A 17326-nucleotide genomic window follows, 5' to 3' on the forward strand; every position below is an offset into this window, starting at 1 on the left:
CAAATGCCAGGCATTGGCACCGATGGACAAAATATAGTAACTGTGCATGCACCCTGGACTCCAGGTGATCTCTACAATTTAACTCCAAAGTTCCCAAAAATCAGGGAAGACCCAGAAAAATTTCAGGAAGAATTGCAGACTGTTATAAATTGTTATAATCCAACATGGGCTGACATTAATCAGCTCATGCGATCCATTTTGCCCAAGGAGACTATGCTACGTCTGTACGCTGCCTGTACTTGGCCAGATCAAAACCCAGGGATTGGCCAAGACTTTATTGACAAGAGAAATGCTTTGGTTCAGGCAGTTCTCACAATTTGCCCAAAAAAGGCAGACTGGACCAAAATAAATACCTGTAAACAAAACAAAAATGAACACCCCAGTGACTATTTAGAACGCCTCAAACAGGCATTTGAACGATACTCAGGAATGGATAACCCAGTCGGAAATGCTAAACAAGCAATAGTGGCAGCATTCGTCCAGGGACTTAACCCTAAAATTGCTGAGAAAATTCAAACAGTAATTATTGGCTGGGAAACTAAAGATTTGACCGAAGTCCTTGCTGCAGCTAACCATTTTCATAACAAATTGGAACGGTCTAAAGACAGTGCCGAGTTTAAGTTAATGGCCTTACAGATTTCTCAGTTGCAGGGTCCAGGTAGAGGAAGGGGACGAGGACGGGGAAGGGGAGGCCCGGGTAGATTCAGGGGAAGAGATAGATCCTTGAGCCCACAAAACCCAGGCTATGGGAACCAATGTCATTATTGCAAGCAAGAAGGACATTGGAAATCAGAATGCCCCAACCGCCCCGGCCAAGGACCCAGACCCCAGCCCCCACCTCCACTTCCTGTCAATTTTCCCAGTGTTGAATAGGACAGCCTGAGGGACAGTGACATCATTGCTCCTTTGCTTGCTACTGACCAATCTGGTCCGTTTGTTGAATGCCTTATTTCTGGTAAACCTGTCTCCTGTCTTGTCAACACCGGAGCGTCCCGCTCCACGCTAAAGGCTGCTGAGTTTCCTTTTCTACCTTATTCTCCTGAAACTGTAAATGCTGTCGGTATAGGCGGACAACCTATCCCACATCCCGTCTCTGAACCTGTCTCCATCTCTATTGGCCCTTTGTCTGAAAATCATGCCTTTCTTCTTAGCCCCTGTGCACCTGTCAACCTTCTTGGTAAGGACTTGCTGTGTAAACTGGGATGCGTGATTTATTGTAGCCCAGATGGTGTTTACCTTGAGGTACCGGAACATAGGGAAACCGAGCTTGTGGCTTTGCTAACCCAGGAGTACTCTGATTCTGACACTTCCTTCTTGCAAGAGGAACTGTTGGCACGAGTACCTCCACAGCTGTGGTCCACCCATGCGAATGAAGTGGGGCACATGCTGAGTGCTGAACCAGTGCGTATCATCCTGAACCCTGCCAAGCCACTTCCTCGTGTCCCACAGTACCCCATCTCAAAGGAAGCTGAGGAAGGGATCAAGCCTGTCGTTTCCTCACTCCTTGAGCAAGGGATTATTGTCCCAATACGCTCCCCTTGCAACACACCTATCCTACCTGTCAAAAAACCTGGTAAAGATACGTATCGCTTTGTGCAAGATCTTTGAGCTGTAAATGCCGCTGTGTTACCCGCTTTCCCCGTGGTCCCTAACCCTGCCACTATTCTTTCCTGTATCCCTTCAGATGCTACATATTTCACAGTAGTGGATCTTTGTTCTGCTTTTTTCTCTATCCCCGTTCATAAGGATAGCCAGTATCTGTTTGCATTTACTTATCAGGGATTTCAATATACCTGGACAAGACTCCCTCAGGGATATACAGAGTCCCCAACCCTGTTTTCCCAGATCCTAAAAAAAGATTTGGATCCTATCACGTTCAAAGGGGGGTCCACCCTTGTTCAGTACGTTGATGATCTATTGTTAGCCTCACCCACTTTAGAGGCCTGTGAGCAAGATACTTTGACACTCCTCACAGCTTTAGCTCAGAAAGGCCACAAGGCCTCAAAATCTAAATTGCAGCTCTGCAAGTCTAAGGTACATTATTTAGGGCATGATATCTCAGCAGGAGAACGACACCTTTCCCCTAGTAGAGTTGAAGCTATCCTCAACATTCCCAAACCTATGACTAGAAAACAGATGAGGGGATTCTTAGGTGCAACGGGTTATTGTAGACAGTGGATCCTGGGTTATGCTGCTTTCGCAAAACCCTTGCAAGCATTCACTCATGATACCACCCCGGAACCCCTCCCTTGGACTCCTGAAGCCCAACAAGCATTTGTGGTCCTTAAGCAAGCCCTCACTCTTGCTCCTGCTCTTGGACTTCCTAATTATAAGAAACCCTTTACCTTGTTTTGTCATGAACGGGAAGGAATCGCTTTAGGAGTACTCACTCAGCTGCATGGTGAAAAGCATCGCCCAATTGCATATTACAGCTCTGCCCTTGATCCCGTAGCTGCGGGACTTCCTCCTTGCCTCCGTTCAGTTGCAGCTGCTGCCTTGTTGGTTGAAAAGGCAGATTCTCTAGTTTTGGGACACTCTTTAACCGTTGCAGTTCCACATGCTGCGATGGCCCTTCTGCTCAAGGGCAAAACTCAGCACATTTCCAATTCCCGTCTTACTAAATATGAGAAACTTCTACTGTCAGCTGCAAATGTAACCTTAAATCGCTGTTCAATTCTGAATCCTGCGTCACTTCTGCCTATTGCCTCTGATGGTGAGCCTCATGATTGCCTGTCTATCACAACTCAATTGTTAACCCCTCGAACTGACCTCAAGGACATTCCTATCCCGAACTCTGACCTTGTTTTGTTTGTTGATGGTTCCTGTCTTAGAAATGATGCAGGCAAATTAGTTGCGGGATATGCAGTATGCACTCAGTATGCTGTTTTGGAAGCCTATTCTTTACCCCAAGCTCGTTCTGCTCAAGTTGCTGAACTCATTGCTTTAACACGTGCTTGCATTCTTGCAAAAAATCAAACCACAACCATTTATACTGACTCTAAGTATGCTTTTGGTGTTGTTCATGATTTTGGACAAATCTGGAAACAAAGAGGGTTCCTCACTTCATCAGGGACCCAAATCAGTCATGGTTGTTATGTAAAAGCGCTCTTAGAAGCTGTTCAATTGCCTCTTGCTATTGCTATTGTTAAATGTAAAGCTCATGAGAAACCGTTTGATGATGTCACACGAGGAAATGATCTGGCAAACCGTTCTGCCAGAAAAGCGGCCCTTTCTGGCCCACAGGCTCCTAACTCTGTTTTTGTTTGTTTTTCAGCAGACCAGTCTCCTTTGGCTAGCCTTTCAAGTCTGGCCCTTCTTCAAAATCAGGCCCCAAAAAAGGAAATAAATGACTGGCTGCGTGCAGGATGTTCACTGCACCCCGACTCTCTCTGGTGCTCCCCGGACGGCCGCCTGGTGGCGCCTAGAGAGCTTTTGCCACATCTTGCTCGTTTAACCCACTCTGTGGCCCATACGAGCAAAGGAGGAATGATTGCTACAGTACAAAGAAATTGGTTTGCCCCAAATTTTCCTTCCATGGCACAACAGTACTGTAGCTCCTGTCCCATCTGCTTAGCTCACAACATTGGGCAACGGGTAAAAACGACACCCGCAGCCCATCCCCCTCCATGGGGACCGTTTGTAAATCTGCAAATTGATTTTGTGCAGCTACCTAAGTGCTGTTCTTATGAATACATTCTTGTTATTATTGATGTGTTCTCTGGATGGGTGGAAGCCTACCCATGCGTACGTGCTGATTCCATCACTGTAGCAAAGAAATTGCTCAAAGAATTCATCCCTGGATTTGGATTGCCTCTCACAATAGATAGTGACCGTGGCACCCATTTCACAGGACAGATAGTAAAAAACATCTGCCAAGCACTCAACATACAGCAACACCTACACTGTAGTTATCATCCACAGTCAAGTGGTGCTGTAGAACGTAAAAACTCTGATTTAAAAACGCGCATTTCGAAGATTTGTGCTGAAACAGGCCTCAAATGGCCTGATGCACTGCCCATTGCTCTTATGCACATTAGAAACACTGTTAACAGAAAACATGGCCTAACCCCTTATGAAATACTCATGGCACGACCCATGAGGATGCCAGCTACACCACCTGTTGCCCCTCACCAAACAGACCTACAATTAACTGATGAAACTGTACTAAATTATTGCAAGGCATTAATGAAGTATGCCAGGTCTGTTCATTCACAGGTCCAAGAAGCCTTACCTCAACCACCGGATGTTCCCTGTCACAACCTCGAACCAGGGGATTGGATCTACGTAAAGGTCTATCAACGGAAAAACGCACTTCAACCCAGATGGAAAGGACCTTTCCAGGTACTTCTAACCACTAATTCTGCTGTTCGTTGCCAAGGTCACCAAACGTGGACTCACGCCTCGCACTGCAAGAAGGTATCACCTCCATTGGACCCCGAAGCAGCTGTATTCCAACCAAGGTTGGGATCTTTCCCTGAGGCCAAGGACAAAGACCCTCAGGACCTCACTCAGGCAAGTGAGGAGCATCAGGGTGCAAGTGCTAGTAACCTCTCCCCTGCACCCAACACCTCAGCCCAGCCGGATTCATCAGTTGAAGAACGAAGATATCATCTTCGGCCTCGAAGAAAGTGAATGCTCCCATTCGGAAGATCACCACCTCGATCAAGACCAAGAGCCGACATTATCAGTCCTTTAGGTAACTTGAGCCCAGAGGACGAAGAAAGACTTTGGCTGCCATCCTGGGTTTGGCTGGTAGTGTTCTTTTTCTTACTGGTGCTGGTTATGTTTGTTGTTAAGATTCTTTGTCCCTCCTGTATCTAAAAATGGCACTGATATCCTTATATATCACACTTGGGTATCTCAGTATCACCCAAGGGGGGTGGGAGAAAAATTTGTATTTGCAGATCTCCCATGCGGTGGCTCAAGCTGGAAATAAAAGTGACTGCTGGATATGCTCTCACAGCCCAGCACACCTACACCAAGGAATCCCAATGATCGGAGTACCAATATCCCTCCAGCAATGGGGAACAATAAACGGCGGCTTCGTTAGACACTACTCGTTAGCTGCCCATCGGTCCGCTCCTAAAGAATGGAGGGCCGCCCCTGCTAACTGGATTATCTCCCCAAGAGTAGAGGCGCCTTTCTGTTACAGATCCAACAACACCGGAGCTTATAATAAAGCCACACCTGTAGGACACTACCCTCATTGCCTAACTACTCTAGATTATAGCCCTAGTAGCACCAGTGGAATCCTGTTGGGTAACGTACCCTCTCTCAATTGTACAGGATTCATGGTCTACAACTTTTCTAAGGAACCTCATGTTGCTCTCATTGCAAACAGATCAGAATTTTACATTCACTCCAATTTTACTTCTTGTAATATATCTCGGTCCAGCAGAATAACAGCTGAACGTGGACCGTCCTATACGATGCATATCAATCGAAAGTGCCGGATAGGGCACAACAACTGCCGAGATTTGAGTACCCTTTCTGCCCCAGGCCTTTACTGGCTCTGCGGAAACAGGGCTCATAAAATCTTGCCCTGGAATTGGGTGGGGGCATGCACTCTTGGACGTGTTATCCCTGGTTTCGAAATGCATAGTGCAATATATCTGGAACAAGTAAAAAATTTCAACCATCACATGAAAAGGGCGGTTAACCCCTTAGCTACCAGAAAAACAGGGTTCCATCGATTTGTGAGAACCTTCATACCGTGGCTTGGAGTAAGAGAATTGGAACTAGCCATAATTAACATTTCAGCCACAATGGAAGCTATGGGAAATGCCACTGCGGATGCAATTCAGGCTCTGCAAAAAGAGATCTCCCAGATCTCACAAGTAACTATACAACACCGCATAGCCCTAGATTACCTATTGGTATCCCAGGGAGGAGTATGTGCCTTAGTAAACTCCACCTGTTGTGTCTATGTCAATCAGGACATGCGAATCGAAACTGACATTCGCAAAATCCGAAATCAGTTAAGGGTCCTACATCAAGTGGCCTCAGAAAATACTGACTGGGGTCTAGAAGAAATGTGGTCTTGGCTAACCTCCTGGCTCCCAGATTTCGGGGCCCTTGGCAAGAAAATCCTGTATGGAATATTGTTTGTCTTGATAGTTCTGATAATGTTCTATGTCTTAATGCAACTGATCCTCTGCTGCGTGAAAGCCAGCAGGGGAAGCTTTAGCAAGGCAAGAAAACCCACAGCAGAGTCTAGAATAATGGTGTTACAAAAGTGTGAGCAGATTGAAAGAAAACATGAAAGGCTGCATGATGAAATAGAGGGGCTCATGAGAATGGAAATTTAAGGCTAAAGTGAGACTAAATAGTCTCAAAGGGGCGGGCTGTGGAATCAGAAAAAATATATGCCTTAAACTTTGATTATTTTAGTTATAAGATGACATAACCGCTTTGTGTAGAATTGCTGGCTCGGTACAGTAGAACAGATAAGGGCAAGTGTTTGTTCTTTGTAACTCTTCTGCAAATGCTTCGCTCACCGCGGCCTTGAAGGTAAAAAAAAAAAAAAGTATGTACAAAGTAGATTTCCAGGTGCAAGAAGGAGGTTTGTGAACTAACCCCACCTCCCCCATAATTCCCATCCTGATAACAGCAAAGAAATAATGAAGTAATATTATAGCCACTTTTCATGCTAATTTCACTATATGATCACGTGAGTTGTAAGCGACTGTTAAAAAGTATATAAGCCTCCTGATTTTGCTCTTGGGGGGGGACCCCTTCCAAGTGCTTGGGAAATCCATGTCACTTTGGAACTCCCCCTACAGCTGTAGTTTCTTTTGAATAAAAGCTTCTGCTGACCTGACCCAAAAGTACTCTGTGTGTGTTTCCACGACAGCTGTTTTTCTTCTTCTCCACACATTAATGTATCTATGGTTGGCCAAGCTGTAGTGCTCCATCATTGTGTATCATCTGTACTCTCATATTTTAGAACTTAAAAGGCACTCAGAGCATTATAAATAATTCAGTTGTCCATAGCCAAAGTTTGTTTATGTTCATCTTGTTGCTCCTGTTCATCAATGTCGCTCCTGATATGGAATCTGGTTGTGCAAGGAGGTGCTTATGGGTGGATCTTTGTTTTGTTTATATAAGCACACAGGATGGTAAAACCCCATGTTGCAGAACACTAGTGTAAAACTGACTTGATTTCTGTGAGTCAGGTGAGGTTACCTCTTCTAATTGTAACCTAAAATGCTGCAGAGAACTTATTGTTTAGTTCTCTCTTTTCCTCATAATCATTCCCGCTACTGTCTTGAGGGCTTTTTTCACATCTTTGTTGCGTAGGCTGTAGATGATGGGATTGACCAGGGGATTGACCACTGTGTAGAAAAGGGCACCCACTTTGTCCCAGTCTGGGATGTGCTGGGAGCTGGGCTGCAAGTACATGATGAAGATGGAGCCGTAAAAGAGGGAGATGGAGATCAAATGGGCAGAGCAGGTGGTGAAGGCCTTGTGCCACCCGCTGTGTGAGTGGATGCGCAAGATGGCTGCCAAAATGGCTGTATAGGAGCCCAGGATAAGAGCAGTAATAGCCACCATGTTGCATCCAAGGGTGATGGCCAAGATGAGATTGTAGACATGGGTGTCATCACAGGCCATCTTCATCAGAGGTAGGGCATCACAGAAGTAGTGGTCTATGATGTTGTCCCCACAGAAATGCAGGTGGAAGGTGTTGCTTGTGTGCACAATAGCATTGGTGAAACCAGTTGCATAGGAGGCTGCCACCAGCTGGAAACAGAAACTCCTGGTCATGATAGAAGAATAGAGCAGAGGGTTGCAAATGGCCACATAGCGGTCATAGGCCATGACAGCCAGCAGGAAGCACTCACTCTGGGCCAGGAAAACAGAGAAAAAGAACTGGGTAGCACAGGCAGCATAAGATATGATCTTGCTCTTGACCATGCAGTCAGCCAGGATGCGGGGGGTATAGACAGTGGAGTACCACATGTCTAAAAAGGAGAGGCTGCCCACGAAGAAGTACATGGGTGTGTGCAAGCATGAATTAAGAAAAATCAAAATGATCAGACCCAGGTTCCCCATCAGTGTCAGGATGTAGGAGAGGAGAAAGGCGAAGAAGAGGAAAGCTTGCAGGTGTGGCTCTGTTGTGAAGCTCACCAGGACAAACTCTGTCACAAGGGAGTCATTTATTCTTGCATTTGTGGTCTCCATAAGCATTCTCTGCTAACACAGGAAGGCAGAAGTATGTTAACACCTCTCCAGATGTCAGTCAGTTATGATACCCACATTTCCACCTGAGCTGGAAACATGGAGAAGGGTACAGTATTTATAAAAAAGTAAAAAAAATAATAATGATGTAGTAATGTGTGTAACAGCAGGAGGAACCAGGGAGCAGTCTTTAGAGCTATAATGTCTTTTAATGAGGGCTGCATGTGTGCACGACACTTTAAAGTGGGTTAAATGTTTTTGCACCGCTTTAATGGCGTTGGTGTTTGTACGCATTGGCGGTGTATTGCACATTAATTCTAGCCGCTGTAGCACATTCAGTGGTGTAATGACTTTGGAGCTCAGCAAACTAAAACACCTCCAAGAAGTTTTAGTTTGCTGCCCTACAGCCGCGAGTGAAGCACTGGGCTCGTGCGGCTCAGGGTGGCTGTGCACGCAGCCTGGCAGCATCCCAGGAAGGCAGGCTCCACCAAAGGGAAAAAAAAAACAAAAAACAGTGACCCTGTTCTCTTTTTTTTTTCTTCTCCTGGAGCTTGCCTGCCTGCATGAGCTGCACGGGGACCCGGTCCTTCCCTTCATGTCTGCGGTGCTCCCCAGGACTACCTGAGATGGGTGCCTGTGGGCAGGTACCACGGGGAGGGGGAGGGGGGACACCACTGTCATGGAGGGAAGCACCAGCCCCCCCCTGCCCTGCAGCCCGGGGACCACTCCACCCGCCAGCAGCTCACCCTCCCATCCCCACTGCTGGAGAGGCAGGTAAGACATGAGTGTACACAACACAGGGGTTTACTTCACCCTAAATTGCAGCAGTATTTTTAAAAACCCACCGCTTCAATTTAGGGCAAAGTAAACCCCCGTTTCATCTACACACGCACTTGTACTACAAATCCCAAGGGGAAAAGGAGTGGAAGCTTGAGCCTGGAGTAGGGGGAAGAGAAAGCATCATGCACATGGAACCTGGTCAGCCCCACACAGAGGAGTGCACAGTGGAGCTGGAGATCTCACTGGCTTTTGTCAGCCAGGACTGTGGACTGAAGAAACTGAACTCAGCCTTGAAGGCAGCTGCAGGCTGCTGTCTGAGCACTCTAGGGACTAAAGGCTTGTTTGGGGACACCTCTAGAGGTGTGGGGGACAAATTAAGGTGCTGAGTATGTTACCACAGTGTTGATGTTCCTTTAACTTTAAACTGTTCTGTCCCTTTGGCCCATTGACTTGTGATCCTAACTCCTATGCTTTTCTATATAACGGTGGGAACTCCCTCTTGCTTCTTGTGCCAGTTTCTGGGGCTGTGGGGTTGGCACAGAGTTTCATAAGTATCAGACCGTTCAGAGCTGCAGGGCCCGATCATTAGCTGGAGTAATTCTGAGGTCTATAACTGAAGTTTGTTTGCTCTTTTTCTGAACTCTGTTCATTTAATGCTAAATGCCGCTCCAGAACCACACTTTAGCACAACACAAGTTATTTGGCTCAACCCCAGAGTAACTGGATAAAATGTTATGGCCTGTGATACAGTGGGTCAACCTAGATGATCAAATGGTCTGTCCTGACCTTAAAATCTAGCGACAGATTTCTCTTTCCCATTGTGCATCTAAATGGTAAGTTTTATAGACACATAATAAGTGGAATTTTGGGTGCTTAGGTACAAGGTGCAATTCTATTGCCCCTGTCCTGTGGATGTGTAAACATATGAGCATAGACTGACCATGTTCAGTAAAATATTCAAATTTCCTAAATACATTTTCTTCTGTGCAAGCAAGAGCCAGACCAAAGGAACAGGTTAGGCAACTACAGGGAAATAAGGAGCTATAGTGGGATAATGCAGTTGCACAATGTTTGTAAAATTAAATGTGATGCTTTACTTTCACTGACCCCTAGAGGCCAAAATTCTTCCATAAGATTTTGCAAATGACCTGCTGAACTAGGTATGTGGACAGTCATACAAATACAATATGTTAGGATTCAATTTTCCAATACAGTGCAGTCAATGTAGATTATTTTCAATCCTCCCTACTAATTCTACCTCCTTTAAACAGTTCCTTTCCTCTCAGAACGATGTATAGGAACACAGGAGGTGCTTATAACTCCTGCATAAAATGGTTTCAAGCACTAAGGTACAAAATAGGACCATATGGAATCTTGTAACTATTTGTAAAATAAAGTTGTTTTCAAAGTCACTAAAAATGACAAGATTTGACCTTTAGTCATTTCTTAGGTAGATTAGCCTTTAGCAGGACTGTCCTTTCATCTCAAGGCCTTCTTTTCCATTACCTGGTCTTCACCAAAAAAAGGCAAAACCAATTCTCTCATTTTTCATCATGTGGATTGAAAAAGTATTTTTTGTATTATTAATCTATTCCCACACCTATATATACTGTACCCTTTTCTTTGGAAGTCCACAGTCTGAGATATAGGAAGTTACAGTTTGCTGTGGAAGTAGTACTTACTGGGGAGAAGAGATTTTAAGCATCTTGGTGTACATTAATTTGAATTTGACTGATTTAGGCTTGCTTGGCATATAAGCATTCTGTTTTACACTGTAGCAAAACCCCCAGTTTTTGTTGTGTTTTTTTAAATTTAAAAATGCATTCCCTCCCCTTCCCCAAACATTTCTGACATTTTCTCTCCCTCTCTATTCCCTATAGATAAGTATAAGTGAGCTAAGACATAGGATAAGCTTCAGCATTTTATTTTGGTAGCAAGTTGTATTTGTTTTGTTTTTTTCTTCTTCTTTATATTGTATAATTATTATGTTTATATTGAATTTTACTGTTCTATATTATTGTTTTACTGATACTATATGATTTAGGCCTACATATGTAAGTTAGCATAAGTCAAGTTTCCATTTTGTTTGTCAAGTCTCCATCTTGTCCCTGTTGTATAACCTATGACTCATACCTACCCCTCCTATGTAACTTGGTTCCTGAATGAATGGGGATGAATGAGGGTGCTTGAGAGACAATGGTAGTAGGTCTAAAAATAGCTCCTTCTGAATGACCGAACCATCAAAACCAATACCTAGACCAATGACCCAGCCATTGGAGCCACCCTCAGCATTCAAGAAACAAATGATGAGGCAACCCATCATTGTGCCAAGCTGCACATGCTCAGTAAGAACACCTGGAGCCCTCTGGGACAGGACTGACCTTGCCTGGACAGGCCCTCCCCATAGGTGATCAGAGGTAGTCTGCCCCATAAAAAGGGGTAGTGAAGACTGACTCCTTGGGACGCCCTCTCCAACTGGACCAGCACCATGCCACACCACCTATCCACCCAGAGGTCCTGCCGGCAACCCATGTCTGGACAGCACCTGCTGGACAAAGAACCCTTTCCAGCCTGGATAGGTAGCTATCATCCCCCCCACCCCACTTTAAAAACCAAGGACTTGGACTCTGCTTCTCTTCCCTACCTGGACTCCAACCATTCCTCTGAGTCTCTTTCTCCTGCTGCCATTGTGAGTGCTTGTGTGTGTGGGAGTGCTTGTGTGCATGTGGGAGTGCTTGTGTGAGTATGTGTAGGAACCAAGCTGTACAGTACAGTGTTCATTTAATAAAAGTGTTATTTGGACTCCTGAGTTGGGTTTTGCTTTACTATGGTTCAGGCTCCTCGCCCCCTTAACCTCTGTCTCATTTCTTCCTCTCTTGCTTCTGGCTCACTACCACCTCCAACACCTGTCCCATGCTCCTGTGGCTCCAGCCATCCTGATCTCCTCTCTGCCAGCAAACCCCTGTTTCTTTGCCACTGTCTCATCCCCACTGCCTTTTCCCCTGATCTCTGCCACTGTTATTGCCTTGTCCTCACTGCCTTTTCCCCTGATCTTCCAGCTTTCTACCTCTGTCTCCTGGCTGTTTCCTTCTTACCGCTGGGTTTTTTCCCTTGCTTCCACCCTTGCACCAGGTGACCTCAAGTAACCCCGGGGCCACTTGACCTTAAGTAATCCCAAGCCTCAGTTCTTCAACCAACTTCTCTCTAGTCTACTGGTTCTAATCCCTGTTCCAGCAACTTTCACTCCTTACACTTTCTCTCTCACCTTAACCTTCCCTCAGTTATCCGAAGTACCCCAAACACACACATAAATACTGTGCCATTCAAGTTAGGAACTCACCTGTGTGTATGTGTAGGTGGGTGGTATGTGTGTAAACTGGTGAATATGTATATGTCATCGTGTGCATGATACACGAATTAGTGATCTGAGTGTGTGGGTATTGACAACTGATTGTTGTCTAATTTTTAGTGTGTATGTGATTGAATTGGTGATAGGTATTCATGTGCCTAGGCTGGTTTGGATGTGTATGTGCCTGAGCTGGTAGTGTGTGTGTGTGTGTATGCACCTAATTGATGTGTGTGTTTGTATATGTGCAATTGTGTCACACCCTCCTGTCTAACAGCACAATATTGAGATTCTGAGAGTTAGCCTGACCTTACAGGGCAACAACACAAGGCTCCAGATTACAAAATTAGTACAAGGTTTACCAAGATATTTTTTGATGAATTTTAATGTCCTGAGAAGTGATCATCCTTTTTATTATTTGCATCTTTTTATCTTAATATCTCTTTAAAGTTGATCATCAAAATGTACCAAGTTAAAACATATCTAAAGTGATAAGGTTTGAAATCAGAGCCATATAATGTGGAAGTAAATCTGTATGCTTAATATAGTCAAAACATTCCATTATACGTAGTTTCTGAAGGAATATTGGGATTTCAGTGATGAACCAGTTCTCACATAAAGTTTCCTTTTTGAGGGGGAAAAATTCTATGGCGTTTTTAAAAGTAAAAACAGCTTACAGTTTTTGATAAAATACATTCAGGCATTTAGTTTTTCAACCTGTAAATTCTTTCATGGAAAATGTAAATGATTTAAAAAAATAATTGCAATTTTTCAGCATGTTTAATCCACAGTCAGCTTTAATGTCACAGCCTAATTCAACTCCTTTGTGAAGATTACAATAGTCCTTGATGTTATGATCACTTATTTTTCCCAGTAGATGCTATGATACTTTATATTTTTCTAAAGTCATTGGAATACACATGAAAAACTTCTGAAGTAGGAAATACTACCCGGTAATGAAAGTTCACTGAAGTAAGCTATATAACAGTTATGTAGTAAGCAATATGTACACAACAAAGCTGTAAGAGGGGTAACAAAAACATCATTTAAAATGTGATCCTTATCCACCTGGAAAAGAAACGATGCCATTAAGTTTAGGGCCTGTAATCAGGTTCTTTATCCCCAGAAGGGACAGCCTGTGGAGAAGACATTAACCTAAGTCCCCTTGTGCTCTCTCCTGGCAGGTACCAAAGACTGATTTTAGCAAAGCACTATGTGGGGTTTGTGGGAAAATCTTTGTGCCATTAACTGAAGTATATGAGAAGAGAATTGTGCTCTCTTTTGCACCTTGTTCATCATCTGATAATCCAGTTTGGAGATTCCAGGGCATTTTTAACATAACTGTGGTAATAAGGCATACCTCCTAGTTACTTTCACTAGTAAAAACTTGTAACATCCAAAGCTAGATGTGAATTTTCACTTCTCTGCACAAAGGCAGAGAAGACTGACTAATAAAAATAGTCTTCAAATACATGAAAGGTAATCATAAATAGATCATGAAGTGTTCTCCAAGTTCACTGAGGACAGGGTCAGGAGTAATGCGTTTAAATTGCAACAAGGGAGATGAAGTTTTGGATGTCAAGAAAATCTTTCACGTTACAATAGTGTAAGACTGATGTTGTAGCCAGGATGGTCTGGAAATCAGAGACCTGAGGAAGAATGTCTTACATTTGAAAGCTTGTCTTAACTTTTTCCCAACTACATAGTTAATCAAATAAAATATGTCACCCTAAGATATCCTTGCCTCAAGAAAGTCTTTCTGATTATAAGGATAACTAAGGACTGAACTACATTACACAGGGAGTTTGTAGCATCTCCACCAGTGGAGGTAGGGAAAGCAGATAGATAAATATGTTGGGGATACTTTGTTCTTAGTTGGTCCTGATTGGGAAGGGGGGTGGGGGGTAGGGGGGTACATGGATCAGATGGGCTCTCAAAGTTTCTTTTACCACTATATTTTCTGATTCCAGGTTAAATATGTTGGGATCCCCCTGGTGGCTCCAACCACATGTGTGAAATATGGCCCACAAGGTTCTTTGGATAAATATGATATCTTTTATTAGACCAATTAAATAGTTGGAAAAATTGTTCTTTGCAAGCTTTCAGGCACATGTACCCTGAAGAAGGGTGTTTGTGCCCAAAAGCTTGCAAAAAACAATTTTTCCAGCTTTTTAATTGGTGTAATAAAAGATATCACATTTACCCAATGAACCTTGTCTGCCTATGTCCTTAAACCAACACAGTTATAACCAACGCCCCTAAAATATGACAAGGATTCCTGAATGTCTTTCCTTCAGAGGCACAGCCTCAGTGGAGAAGGGAATGGATTAAATCCATATGACCCTTGGAGTATTAGCAATGATAATCCATCATGGGAACTGCGGGGTAGGAAGCAGGGGTTAAGCAGGGCCCCACTCCATCCAGCCCTGAGATTGAGGGTAAATTTGATGCCACAGCACAAACATCTCTATTGTAGCATGAGCAATAAGACTTACTTGTGGAAGTGAAGGTGCATTTCCTGCCACAATCCAGTGTTCCTGTTTGGATGAGGGGTGTGTATGATTTATACTGGAGTTTTTTGAGTGAAGTTGAACTACTCTCCAAAGGCTGTCCCTGAGCTGGGCCTTTGGTGGATGTCCCTGGGGAAGCAATTAAAAAAACCCCATCTTGTTTGCATTGAGGGCAGATGGGAATATTCATGGTGCATTGTGTAATCTGTTATTGCTGCTGCCCTTTCTGTGATGACTTCATGCTGTGCGCCTGTCTTCCTCTTACTGCGTGCATCTACGCGAGATGCTTAATGCGCAGTAGACTAATTCTACTGCACATTAGCATGTCACAGCTAAAATCATGCGAATGCACTAATGCACAGTAGAATTAGTCCACTGCATATTAAGTGTCACAAAAAGACCATGTGCTGTTGCTACGGTGCATAAGCACCAGCTATTGTGTATTTATGTAGTACCTCATATTAGAGGTTCTAAACTTAATGCACAATAGCAATGGCACATTCATGCACATGTAGATGTGCCCACTAAAGACAACACAGTCTTTCTGGGCCCAGTTTCGTGCACATAAACCAAATGCCTGGATCTCTGCAGTTGTCACACCATCTTCATTAGGAAGCATTCTCTGCACCACATAGTAGAAGCTTCTGTGTGATGGAACTGTCAAATAGAAGAAGTGTAACTTTTGGGCATATACAGACATTCAGTTTCTACCAGGAAAATCCCTTTCTCCCAATAGAAGCCAAAAGTGTACAAACATTTATGCTCTTTCTCCCACATCAAAAATGGCAGTTTCAGGAGAAAAATAAGCTACTCCAACCAAAGAGAAGCCAGTCTTTGAATAGTTTCTCCTGGGAGAGTGAATTGCTGTATACTTTCTCCTAGCTGAGCTCCTCCTGGGAACTAGAAGGAGTAGAGCTGGAGAGATCTTGCAAAGACCAAAGTTACTTTGCTCTGCAGAAGGCATCAAAGGAGCTGCCCCTGCCCCTCCTGTAGATTGGCCACTATTGTTCCCTGCCTCTTCCCTGTTGGAGGAGAAATTTGTACCAGCAGCTGTACAGTTAAAAGCCTTTACTCAGTTAAAGATGTTGTAATGCAAGCATGCAAGCTATGGAGCATGCACTGTTACAGCTGCTGTTCCAAACCTCTGGAAGAGATTGAATTTTTCACTGGCTGACCCATTTAAGCAACTTGGCCATGCATGGTTGAGCCAGTGTGAGTGGTGGGAAAAGTGTGACTGTTTCTGAGGTAAATGTGAGCAACTGGATTTCATTGATAGTTGAATGCATCTTTTGAGAACATTATCTGAGAGAGATGATTGGATGCTGTTTGATAGACATTGGATGACAGACCTTTACCTCAGAGGATTGGCTGTTGAAAGTGGAGTGATTGTGGCTCATAAAATCCCACATCTTGGTTCAGTAAGTGTGTGTGGTTTGATAGCTTGGATGGTTTGGTTGGTGTGGTGGATTGTGTGTGAGAGAGGTGATTGCTGTAGTGTACATTTGGTTCTGTGAATTTCGGTGGTTATCTGTTGGAGTGTGAGGATTAGTTCAGGTGGCTTATTGTTTTGTGTCTGAATATCTTCCCTTCCATGCTGGGTCACTTTGATTTAGCTCTCACTAAGGGTGCTTGTACACATGACAATTTTCCCATGTACACATGATGAAAATCACCATTTGTGTAGCTTAATGGCATCACCATATACACACGTGCAAGGTTTGGGTGTCTCAAATTGTTCCACAGTGTGGCAAACTAGACTACATCCAAATATAGTTTAATATGACATGTGGCAAATTATCCCATTGGGCGCATCCAGATGAGCGGGCACGTGCTTCTTGCCCCATCTCAAACCCCTTTGAGGCAGGGCAAGAGGCACGTGCAGGAACAAAAAAATGTTCCCCACACTGCAAGTTTACAGCACGGGGAGAAAATTAGACCCTTGGATATCCAGGGGTCTAAAAAATTAAGTTAAAAAAAACAGGGCAGGGCACGGTCCCGGACTGTGCCCTGAGACAACTGGAGGCTGGGTCCTCCACGGAGATGCTCTGGCTGCCAGAGCATCTCTGTGGTTGGCCCCTTGCCCTGGTGCTGAAACATGTGGCCGGCCAGGCCATGTGTTCAGCACCAGGGCTCCAGTGCCAGTGAGTAAGGGGTCGGGGGGCTGGAGGAGTGGGGAGGAGACCATGGTGGGGGGGATCCAATTGGACCTAGACAGGTTACAGGGGTGGGCAGATGAGAACAGGATGGGTTTCAACACTGACAAGTGCAAGGTGCTGCACCTGGGGAGGAAGAACCAGCAGCATACCTACCGGCTGGGGAACTCCCTTCTTGTCAGTGCAGAGGCAGAAAAGGATCTTGGAATCATGACTGATGCCAAAATGAACATGGGCCGACAGTGTGGGGACATGGTTAGGAAGGCCAACCACACCTTGCCATGCATCCACAGATGCATCTCGAGCAGGCCCAAGGAGGTGATCCTCCCCCTCTATGCAGCATTGGTCAGGCCGCA

General features: G+C 44.5%; 1 protein-coding gene across 1 annotated transcript; it reads right to left on the reverse strand.

Annotated features, from left to right (window-relative positions):
- Nucleotides 1-7227: 7227 nt before the first annotated feature.
- Nucleotides 7228-8190, reverse strand: LOC102565038 (olfactory receptor 9G4). Its single transcript, XM_006261543.1, has one exon. The coding sequence runs from the start codon at nt 8188-8190 to the stop codon at nt 7228-7230; it is 963 nt and encodes a 320-aa protein (XP_006261605.1).
- Between the last annotated feature and the right edge of the window lie 9136 nt (nt 8191-17326).

The sequence above is a fragment of the Alligator mississippiensis genome, chromosome 2 (genome assembly GCF_030867095.1).
Source record: "Alligator mississippiensis isolate rAllMis1 chromosome 2, rAllMis1, whole genome shotgun sequence".
Lineage (NCBI taxonomy): Eukaryota > Metazoa > Chordata > Crocodylia > Alligatoridae > Alligator > Alligator mississippiensis.